We start from the raw sequence: 12,525 nt of genomic DNA, 5'->3' as shown, positions 1-12,525 counted from the left end.
GTTTTCCATAACTTACTGGAAATATTGCAAACTTCTTCGATGCAACAGAAAAAATACTGGCTCTGATGGAGTTGGTGGCGGTTTTTATATTGACGTGACAATGGGCAACATTTCACAATAGGCCTTAACAAGGAAAGAAGTTGTAGGTATTTGATATTCAACTAATAACAACTTTGGGTGACAATATGGAGTAGCATCCTTGCCTTGAATCTAAATTAACATTTCCAATGCACTGCTTGCTGAGAATCCAAAACGTTAATATACAGAGACTTGTGTGTGCTTCATTAACATAGATATGCATCTGAATAAAAAGCAGAGTTCTTCCAAGAACAGACAACAAGCAAGTAAAAAATTCTGAGGTTTTCAAAATGATCAAAATTATGAACAAATTAAACCAGACAAAAATTACTGTCATGTGAAATTACCGTAAAAACTTTAAAAATATTTTGAAAAGAGTAAGAATAGATGTATTACGCATTTTGTATGTGGAACTGGTTTTTATTCTGATTGAAAAAAAATTATTTCATAAGTATTCAAAGATTTGTTTTGACCTAGATTTGCCAAATAATTTGATGATCACAGTATTACAGTTTTGTCTCTCCTTAATTTTCCTCTTTGTATGATATTAAATTCCTATCTTATTTTCTCACAAGAATTTTAAATGCACCATTTCTTCTCACTCCTTCGAAAATTTTGACTGAACATCTAAAGTATTATTTATCTTTCTGAATACACTTCATTTAGCAGTATGGAAATTCCTCTTATTCCTGAGTACTTAATTTCTGATCAGACCAGAGAACTAAAGTGGGCTTAGACAGTTTTGAAAACCCACCTCAGTTAAATATCTCTTGTGAGCATTTCAGAAATTTTGTTAAAGAAATCTGAATTAATGCAATTTTTAAAAAAGTTTTATCAGAATCAATCATGTAACCATGATTTTATTTACTCTCTGCAGACAAAAGAAGGTAGAGAGTGAAAATCAGAGGCAGGTTAGAGGAAGACTGGGATAATGACTTTGTAGTATTGCAGGCTTTTACCACCATACTGCAGGGAAGGGAGCAGCCTTTCATGTCCCCTTTTGCAGCTCTTACCAAGCCACTGAGGTGGGACTTTATTTGGGACTCAGCTTTAAACTACAGTTTTTTCCATTCTGGTCAGAAAACCCTCAGCTGCAGGACACTTAGCTGACCTCAGTCCATCACGTCCTCCCTTCACAGAGAAACCCCAGCAACCCCAGGGCTACAACAACATAAGTCCTATGACAGATGTGTTAAGCAGACTTCCATTTAGTTGTGTAGCTATTTCTCTGAAGATAGTAATAGAAAGAAAAATATATAAATATATAAATATTTGCCAAATGGAAAGATGACAGAATACAAAGTACAGATAAGTATTACTGACAAAAGAAATATTTATGTCTCTCTACAAGGCTACTGTGCACATATTGTGTTAAACAAGTAACTTTGTAAACACTGTGCTGATCTTTAATATAAACATTCTCAAAATTTATCCCAGTTGCACTATCAGAAAACAAATTTAGAGTATGATAGAGAAAAAGCAATTTATCATTTCATTTACCTAAAAGTTCTCTTACAGAGCTGAATCATTAGAATTTTACAAACAATGAATAAACAGTGGATTAAGATAACAAAGGGATATATTCTATTAGGACATTAAATCATTTTCTGGCAATTACTAACAATTATTTTCAGAAGTGTTAAAAAAAAAAAAGGAAGAGCTTTTTTTCCAGCAATGCAAGCAAGGCTGATAAGATCAGAAGTACTGGTCACACACTTAGGAAATTAACAAATAGGTAACCAGTTATCAGAAAATTAGGGAAAAAAGTAGCTGTAATTAAAATGTTTGCTAGATCCCTTATGAAGGTTTGGTTGGTTTTTTTTAATGGACCACATTAAAAATCATGGGATTCAAGGAAAGTAAGATCCAGATACATTTGTTTGGAACTGAAGGGAAAAAAAGGCAATTTTTTTAATAGAGTTAAATCTGACAAGTAAATAAACACAGCAAAGAGACATTTATATAGAAACATGAAAGAGGCAGTGAAATTAGCAACACAAATTGCAAAGAAAAGAGATCTGGAACCACTGCAGGTGTTCAAAGGAAAAAGTCACATGACCATGACAGCAACACTGGCAGAAGGCACAGAAGGAAATGTGACCTAATCTCACTTTGGAAGGGTGCGCTCAGCAACTCAGCACTTTGGCAAACCTGTAACACATCTTCTACCACTATTACTTCATTCACCAGACACAAAACAGAACTTGTATGCTCCCTTTTAGTATTTCCAGAACTGATACACTTCATATAGTCTTTATTACCATTTACCACATGCATATGGCAATACTTTCATGTCTGATTCCTCATCTCTCCATTTCATACTAAGTGAACAGGTGTCAATGTTGTTGACAAAGTTAATTTCAGCCTCCATTCCTATTTCTATCACTTCCTTCACACTGTCTTCTAGTTCACTGCTCTGTAAATACCAAATACTTTCTCTTTATCTGGAAAGGTTTCTTTAATAGCTAATCTATATTATATATTTTTCCTATCTTCTCCTTAAATTCTTCATTTTTTCCACTTCTAATTCCAAATCCTCTGGTATTCTATACATTAAAATGGTATTATGTGTCTACCTTCAATTCCCAATCATCATCTCTCTTGAAGAATAAATTGTTGACTAGAATAAACTAGGGTCAGGAAGGACTATCCTACCAAGTTTCCACAAAACTACCTGCATCTCTATTTTTAAGGTTGAGAAGGCTTATTAAAGAACCATATTACCAAGACTAAGGTATATGAAATAAAGACAGATGGACAGAAAGGCAGAAAAAAAAGTACCATCTTGGTTTCACAGCAAAACAATAATTACATTTCTTTTTTTTCCAGCTTTTAGTATATGAATCCAACATTACCGCAAACAGCACAGCAAAATCACACACAACTGCTTTTATAACTATCAAAATTTCAATTACATAAAGAACAAGATAACAAAAAGTCCTAAAAAGTAAGGGTCAAAAATTGTACACGCACAATTTTCTTTTTATAATGTAAAGACCAACTTCTACAGTGATAATTTTTTTTAATGCATAGAAAATTAAGAAAATATCATTACTCTTTGTCAAAATGTGCCCTTCAGACAGGTAATTCTGAAAACATATATTGCTCATAAAACTCTAAGCTCAATTTCAGAGAGAAACAGTACAAAAAAGCATTCGAAAATTCTAGGGCCTTCAAAATAATGTTGTCTGAAAGCAAATAAACTGATGTTCATCAGACATAAAGGAATGGGTCTTTATATCTATCTCTCAGAAACTGGCTATTGTAAAAAAAAATATGCTGCATTATATTTTATACTTACATAATTTATGTATAACTCTACAGTTGCCAATATTTTATACATCATTATATATTCATGTTTACTAATTGTTATAGATTTTATACTTATATTTACTCACATTTTGCTAAGTCAGAGACACTGAGAAATTATAGGTTTTATAAAATTAGTCAGTGAATTATAAATTTTCAGAACCATTTGCAATCCAGTACTTGAATTCTCATAAGAACACAAGTAACATCAGGGACCAATGATCTCATTTTATGAAACATGACAGTACAAGTTGGGTTTGCAAATATCCATAGGATCAGACCATACTAAACCTCAATTATTCCAGATGATTTGACTTTATAATAATACATTCTGAGCAGTATTTCTAACTTTTGAACAATCCTATTGGGAAAAAATGTTCTGCTTTGTTCCCTTCATTTCACAGAATATAGTTAGCACGTACTTACTCAGCTAAAACTTTCACTGCTGAACAGTATTGATTTGCTACACTTAAGCCTTCTGTATTGTTAACCTGACCAGTACCAGCAACTTTATAACTTTAAGGTTGTACAATTTAAACATTCATATTACAACCACTGAAATAGGCAAAAAAATCTTAAAGTTTATTTTTGCAAAACAAGGGGTGGCTTTAAAGAGCTTTCTGTAGTTGAATAAACTATCACATTGAACTTTATGTACAAATTTTCCAGGGAACGACAGGAAAACAAAAAGATTTTCCTCTTAACAATATAGATACTGACAACCATTGCTACATGGATGTGAAAACAGATCAGAGTTCAGTTATCTCTCTTCACTCTTTCACTGAACTGCACACACTGCATAGTTGAGTTTTATTTCAGGTTTACTACAGCTAGGCAAAGGCAAGCATGCAAAACCAAAGAACTAATAAGAACCAAGAAGAATCTTCGTACAGTTGCTGACTATGGGAAGAAGCTTAGCCATCCTCAATTCTTAAAGTTTATGTACTACACTACCAGATCCACCATTCAAACATATCTTGTAACAAATACAACCATCACAGACTTTAATCATTCGTTGACGACAGTCTGTTCAATATTCTTTGCCCTCCTACTGTATATAGATTAAACAATGTTATTACTGAAAGACAATACACATAAAAATGAGTCCAGGAAATGTAATCAAACACAGCTTGGAAAAACAGGTAATGTGTTTGCACAAATTAATGCAATTTTTTCATTTTTCCTGCCTCCTTAGAGCTATTCAGGCTGCATTCTTGAAAACCATATGGAAAATTAAGCTTCTGAATTGTTTCCAAACAATATAATCCCCATGTGACCATTTTTTTCTGTACATCATTGAAGTAATGATCAATCAATACTCCAAGACAACGGAGTGAAACTTTTCTTAATTACAGTACATAAGGTGGACTCCAGAGCTGAGGATCCATGACAACTCACTATGCAGCTTTAGTCTATTATACAGATAAAAATAACAATTTTAATGCCTTTTGTTTATTCAGATAATTCATACACTTGATTATGCTTGTTAAAAATGGGAGAAGTTATTCTTAAAATATACAGCTTGATGGAAGACATAGAACTTACAGCAAATCATATAGGTACTCTTGTATTTTGGGTTTGACTGAATTTTTCACTTATGAATTTTTACTGCATTCAGTGAACAATTTAATACTAGTTAGATTACGTAAGCTTCTGCAGATACAAGTCTTGGACTAGCTGCTTTTAAACCACTTTTCAAAACACATACTTAAAAAGTACCTGAGTGAAGACTTCAGTGAATCTTTAACAAAGTGGTTTCCTAAACATTTCAACATACTCCTTTTTCAATTATCTTTTAAGTTGCATATAGTAAACAGCAATTATTAAGTCCTTTAAAATGTGTTGCCTACAGATATCAGCCTTTTACTAGCAACTACTTACAGAAACACAGTTGCCCCCACTCCATAAATTAATTTCACAGATTTCTAGTTTATCTCCTGATTTAGTGAGTCAGAAAAAAATTACAAATCAGATTAAAAAACTTTCCCCTGAAGAAGCTCAGTTACACATTGATGCAGAAAAGTGACATTCATTTAACTTACAGATATTTCAGATTTTCAAGGTCTTCAAATGCCCCACTAGGTATTCTTTTGATTTGATTGTTGTTTAGAAGCCTACAAAGAGAAATAAAGAGCCATTTATTTTAACATACAGAAACACTAGGGGGAAAAAATGTGTAAAAGCAGGTGCAATGTAATATGAAATGGAAAATGCTTTTCCTCCTAACAGCAACCATTAGAGGAAAAAGAGTTATGTGCTTAGAGCTGCTCAGCCACTATCTTGCAAGCGAAAACTGAAAAAAAATTAAACTTTAAAAAATGTAAAAAAAACCAAAAAAACAAAACAACAAAACAACACACCAACATAAATATATCAAAACCAAAAAAACCCACAACAAACAAGAAAAAATACAACAAACAAAACTAACAAAACAAACCACGCATAATTAAAATAGTGTGGCTTTCTGCAGGTATCTGAGATGTAGATGAAGAGTGAAAAAAACTTGGTCTCAAGTCTCTACATCAGTTTGAAATCGATAAAAATGATATTGACAAAGATTTGCCATTAGCAGGTGCATTAAAGTGACTTTTTCTAGATGCTTCTTAGCAATATCTTGTTTACTGGGCCCTTTACATCTTACAGGAACACAACTGTCTGTATGCACAGATTTGCACTCATCCCCATGCAGTGGTTTTAAGAAGAGAAGGGAATTCAAACTTAACATATTCTCTCTTTATTTGGGACTTGTGTGTCTCAGATCAGTGATTTGGATAGTTAAAACTTGAGGCTGAATATCTGAAAGAAATTGTAATTCAAAACTGGGGATCAACTGCAAACAGAGGTATGATCAAAGGAGACTGGAAGCAGAGATAGCTAGTAAAAACATCCTGGCAGCACAGATTTGGACAATATACATTTGGAGAAAGTCCTATAATTTCTTCTGGTGTGAATATAAAGTACAAGATGTCTAAATACATTTGTTGTTATGTGCCTGCAGATAAAATAGTGATCCAAAGCTCACTGATATCACTACTGCATTTTACTTCACACACTACTTGTGTTCTGGGAAACAGTCACATTTGCATTTATAAGTTATGTATATTTAAAAGTAAAAAAACCTGTCAATCTTAACTCCTCCTGCCTGCTAATATATTAAAGAGGAGAAACATGCATTTGTTTCAAAAGTGACATTTCAAGGAATGATAAAGGAGATACAAAGTCAAAACTATAATACCCATACTATTTGTATTATTGGTTGTAAAAGGTCTTTTAGAAAACACAGATTTTTCTTCACAATCATATGTGACAACAAAGATCTCCATAAAAGGCAACTGAGCAGGGACAAAATCTTCCACATCCTGCCAGTCCTGGTAAGCACATTAGAAGAGGAAGGTTCAAAACATTAGTTTGTCGAATAATTTGTAACTGCAATACATTTGCATATCTGAGCCTTTGAACAGGTTTCTTGTAACTCCATGATTATGTCATATACCACCAAAGCAATTTGGCACTATGTGGAAAACAATTATAGATTAAAGGTCTGCATTTTCCTTAAATTAAATTCAATTAAAGTATGTTAATAAAATATACTTTATGTGTTTCATATGCAAACAATTTCCTTTTTAATTTTGATAGACATACATCTGGTTTTGCTTTCGAATATTTTGGTCTGTATTGGGTTTGTGTGGCCAGGCTTTGTAGCAGGGGAGCTACAAAGGTGTCTTCTGTGAGAAGCTGCCAGAAATTTCCCCCATGTCCAGCAGAGCCAATGCCATCCAGTTTCAGGACAGATCTGCCACTGGCCAAGGCCAAGCCAATCAGGAATGACAGTAATATCTCTGTGATAACATATTTAAGCAGAAAAAAGTTGTTGTGCAGATGAAAATTGCAGCCACGGAAGAGAGGAGTGAGAACATGTGTACAACTCTGCAGATGCCAAGGTCAGTGCAGAAGGAGGGGGGGGAGGTGCTCCAGGCGCTGGATCTGAGGTTCCCCTGCAGCCCGTGGTGCAGACCATGGTGGAGCAGCTGTGCCCCTGCAGCCCATGGAGGACCATCGGGGGTGCAGGGATCCACCTATGCCAGAGCAGGCCTGAAGGAGGCCGTGACCCCATGGGAGTCCCATGCTGGAGCAGGGTCCTGGCAGGGACCTGCTGACCCATGGAGAGCAGAGCCCATGCTGGAGCAGGTTTTCCTGGTAGGACTTGTGGCCTTGCGGGGGACCCACGCAGAAGCAGCCTGTGCCCACGTGGCAGCAGTTTTGTGAAGAACTATTGCCCATGGGATAGACCCACGCTGGAGAAGTTCGTGAAGGACTGTCATCTGCGGGAGACGCAGGGAGCAGGGGAAGGACTCCTCTCCCTGAGCAGTGGCAGAAACAACCTGTGATGAACTGACCATAACCCCCACTACCTGTCTCCGTGTGCCACTGGGGGCGAGAAGGTAGAACTTGGGAAGAAGGGAGGCATGGAGGGATGGTGCTTTTTAAGATTTATTTTAATTCTCGTTCTCCTTCTCTGATTCTGTCAGTAATAAATTTAATTAATATCACCATTTTGACTCTGCTTTTGTCTGTGACAGTAATGAGCGAGTGATCTCTCCTAGTCCTTATCTCAGCTCATGAACCCTTCATTATATTCTCTCTCTGTCCAGTTGCAAAGGGGAGTGATAGAGCCGTTTTGGTGGGCATCTGGTGTGCAGCCAGGGTCAACCCACCACATGGTCCTAAGCCCCACTTCTCTCACCTGTGTAAATACTAGAGTTCAAATTTATGAGGCTACTTACCTGGGATAAGTGAGCAAATATGACAAATTAAACAGGAAAAGAGTCTTAAGGTTGAAAAAGAACTTACAGTGTATTCAGGTTTTTAAGTCGTCTAAACTCTCCAGGCTGGATTTCTTTAATCCTATTAAATCTTAGGTCTCTGCAGAATAAAAAAAGAAGAATCATGTTATTAAAGAAACTATGTATTTTTTCATAGGAAAAACTGAACTAAGCACCAGTCTTTTGTGATGACTATGACCAGCCTCTGTCCATAAACCATAGCTTTTGATCAAAGCAAAACAAATCCAAATACTGTTTGACAAGTTTAAGCAGAGGACTGACCAAGTCCAGCCTCAACAGTCAATGCTGAAAGTTGTATCTAAGTTAAACCTGTGGTCATGAAGTATGTTCCGCTCTACAATGAAGCAACTTGTAATGGACTGTTGAGTTCTAGTCACTAAATTGAATTGTCTCCCTATTTTAACAGCTGCTTGTAAATAACACAGCAAATAAAAATGCCTATAAATAAATAGATATAGAAAAATTTGGATCAGAATAGAACTTGGTAAAAAGACAGCTTTCAAGACTTTTAAGCTACTCAATTATTTCAAGACTTTTAAGCTACTCAATTCTTCAGTTTTGAGTAAGGAGCTTTAAGTGCCTTATGTTATCCTGCTTTTAAAACCTATAAATCCAGCTGCCAGAAGTTAGCTATTTCCTTATTTAATTTTATTTTCTACTAGTTTTTAAAATATTTTTCCATCTTCAGTTTCCCATTAGATCTATAGCTTAACGACAACTTCTCCAAGAAGAAGGAAACCAACTTCTCAAGCGAAGTGCTGCAGAGCGAGCAGGGACAGGGAGCGAGGTGGCAGCAGTGCAGGGATATGGGAAAACACCACAGCTGTGCCAGTCTCACACCTCTCTTCTGCTGAGAGCAGGCAGCAGTGCTTTCCACCTCTGCCCACCTCCTGTTCTTCCATGACTCCAAGCCTGGCTGTTGTATTCCCAGCAGCTCAGAAATTGATTTAACCAACTTGTCGGGACCAGCAACAAACCTATGCAAAAAAAAGTCCAGAAAGCAATTTTCTGCCTGATAAGCAAAATGAATAGGCTTCTTGGGGGAGCACCCAGGTGAGAGAGGGACTACAGGACCAGGGGAAAGGAAACAGGTCAACAGGTCTGTCCTCTTCCCCAGCAGCAGACCAGGGACACCAGGACCCTTGCCCTTCTCATATGAAGTTGTTAAAACTAAGTAACACATCCTGTTTGAAACTCTATCCATTTATTTTCATTCTATACAAAGGTATTAAAAAAAGGAGCTGTAATAAAACACAGCACACAAATTTTCCCTAGATCACAATACATTTGGTATCTGTAAGTAAAATTAATTATAAAGATTAATTATTTGTTTTATTTAAAGCTAGTACTACAATAACATTAAAATTCGAGAAAAAACCCCCAACGTTAACCTTACTAAAATGTATAAATACAATTTTGGTACATTTTTTCAAAGAGGAGTTTCTTCTTCAAAGGAATTAAGATTTCTAAGTGTTCACTCAAAGTATTTTCATTAATATTCAGCATAAAAACCCCCCAAGAGTGAGGCAGTTCATAAATAAAGAATGTGCAATCTCTTTTGTTCTCTAAAATTAATATAATTCATGATGTATTTCTTGTACACAGAAGATAAAAGTTGTTAAGTCATAACCACTATAGATTTCTTAAGAAATTCTGTCAAACTGTCATAATTTCCTTATATAACAAGATAATAAGACAAGTGGAAAAAGGAAATAGAGTTTACATTGCATACATTACTTTAAAGGAATTAATACAGGCCATTCACATAAACTAACCAAAGAAATACAGTTTAGAGGAAATCTCTGTAAACCAAGTGTTCAACTTATAGGGAAAAAGATAGGCAAAGACTATTTATTGAAGTGAAAGGTTGCATCAAGTAGAATTGGGTAGAAATCTGCCATGAGGTAATAAATATTTTAAGACAAGGTTTGTAGAAGAAAAAATAAGCTTATGAATTTGGAATGGCTGCAAATATTCCCACTGTTTGAGATTAGAAACAAACCTGAAGTTATAAATCCTTGAGAATTGGGAATAACTAACTGTACAGCAATAAGACAGGGAAGAATACAAAGCCACCTGTTCTTGCAAAGCCAATTAAAGGTTCAGCAGAAGACAGAAAAAAATAATAATTAAAAAAAAAAAAAATCTCAGTCACCTCTACAAAACCATCACAAGGAAAAAAAAAACCCCAAACATTCCATACTATGAGTACGGGCAGCTCAAGCAGGCCATTATGGTGCAGATCTTCAAAGGCATTTTGTGCTGCTGAAATAATGTGTGGTCAATCAGCATAATGAGGTTTCTTGACCCTTTTTTTCTGACTACTTCCTGCCCAACCGTACTGCCACATGACTTGCACTCACAAAAACATGTTCCCTGCCCACTCATTTCTCTTTCACCTTTTTTGTTGTTCCCCATCTTGCTCTCAGTGAGCCTGACTCCTGCTGACCAGTCAGAGAGCACCAAGAGGTTAAAACAGCAGACTGAGGGGGTCTTCCCCTGTTGCTAACTGTCATTTTTCCCCCTTCTTAACCTCTAAATAGTAAATGAAACAACCAATTAATGAAATGCAAACACCTATGATGATGGCATGGGGTTTTAGGGTATGTAACAACTTTTTCAGAACAATCCAAAGCTAAATGCCATACATTTGGTTTCTCAAATAAAAATCTAGTACACCTAACTCTTAATTCAGATTGTCTCCTTTATTATGTGTTTCAAAGTGAAAATATTTACTCCTTAAAATTATAGCTGGGCAACATAATTCAAGTTGAAAAATACATTTCAGCCATACAGACTTCCATAGAAGCTAAGCCCATCTCTTTGAAGTATTATGTCTTTCCTGAATAATACAAACATAACATGTCCATGATAACTGGTAAACTGAACACTTTCAGGATTATTTTCCTGGCTCCACATCATCTGCTCTGTGCTAATCCATGGAGCACGACCAGGAAATGTTCGGCAGAGCGGGAGGCTGTGTGGGCCAAGAACGTGCCAGGGAGCATGCAGTCAATTTAGCAACTGGATGCCCCTGAGATTCACATTCCAGCACCTAGGAATGGCTGGAGTCCCACAGCACTGCAAACAGCCATGGGTCAGGACATGTGCCAAGCAGCACACAGTGTGCACACACAGCTGCTTTGCAGGCTTCCTATGCACCATTATGTGAACAAAGTTGTATGAAAATCTGTAAGATCCAGATGTACGGCATATAAATAAACACAATATTTGTATATTTGCTTTTCTGTCACAAAGCAAATGACAACTGTGCTGCGGACACTTTTTGTCTGGATGAAAATTAATTCCTAATAAATTCTTTATTTGATCTAGTTGCATCCATTTGTTCCCCCTCCTTAGAATGCCCATTTTTAACTATTTCCAATTTAGCATTGCAAATTGACTTCTAACAATAACTTTATCTAATTAAACGCAGTGAAAACTTCTAAATATAGAAATTTTTTATTAAAAAACCTTTATGCAGCTATTACTGTCCCATAAGATCCAATGCTCCCATGGCAGCTCCTGGCACTCCAGGATACTCTGTTTAAAGCTTGCACGGACAGTGTGCAGTAATGAAAGATGTAGGTTCTCTGTTAACACATCCTGATGAGGCAAGGCAATATGAGGGCATATGAATTCATTGCAAGTTTACAAAATAATACTTTATAAAAACTAAAGGCCATAATAAATATTTGGAATATGACAATCACACAGGGTAAACGCAAAACAATATAACTTTCAAATACATTTACTTAAACATCAAGCAACTTACAAGAAAAGTCAGTTAAAGAAGTTTCATATCACTCTTTGAAATACAGGAATCCCTTTGAGAGAAGAGATTGTTTTTCCTCAGATCAAACCATGCACTGAAACTAAAACTAACTTTTTTATATAGAATGCCTTAAGCAAAGTTTTCTTTTATTCTTTTGTTTTCTAATTATTGCAAAACAACATACAAGGTGGAAAGCTAAGGCTTTTAATTTCACTACTTTTATAAAAGATTCGACTTCATGTACTTTAATAATCTTAATTCAGATTCCTTTTTGCGTTATGTTTGACTTTTTAAAGATTCTGTTGCTTCATCAAACTCAGAAAAATCATGAACTGTTCCAAATCAAATGGATTTAAAGTAGGACTACCAAGACAATGTTGCACGCCCTTGTCATGCACCTCAAAATGTGGATGCCTTTGTATCATATTGTGGATACTCAACACCAAAACTGGTCACACACAATCATCACCCCACTGATGATGATCTATTTGATGCCAAGCACTCCTTAGTCAGCTGCTA

At 35.7% G+C, this 12,525-nt stretch overlaps 1 protein-coding gene across 3 annotated transcripts in view; it reads right to left on the bottom strand.

The window, feature by feature from the left end:
* PXDN (peroxidasin) overlaps positions 1-12,525 on the bottom strand; it is a 93,880-nt gene that overhangs the window by 59,982 nt on the left and 21,373 nt on the right. For all 3 annotated transcript variants that reach the window (XM_027690244.1, XM_027690245.1, XM_027690246.1), the window contains exons 2-3: positions 8,239-8,310; positions 5,430-5,501 (exon numbers count right to left, since the gene is read on the bottom strand). In XM_027690244.1, the coding sequence (XP_027546045.1) occupies positions 5,430-5,501; positions 8,239-8,310 (144 nt within the window). The remainder of the gene's footprint in view (positions 1-5,429; positions 5,502-8,238; positions 8,311-12,525) is intronic.

The sequence above is a fragment of the Neopelma chrysocephalum genome, unplaced genomic scaffold (assembly GCF_003984885.1).
Source record: "Neopelma chrysocephalum unplaced genomic scaffold, ASM398488v2 Primary Assembly neopelma1_80b, whole genome shotgun sequence".
NCBI lineage: Eukaryota > Metazoa > Chordata > Aves > Passeriformes > Pipridae > Neopelma > Neopelma chrysocephalum.
This window is presented reverse-complemented; position numbering and strand designations above follow the sequence as displayed.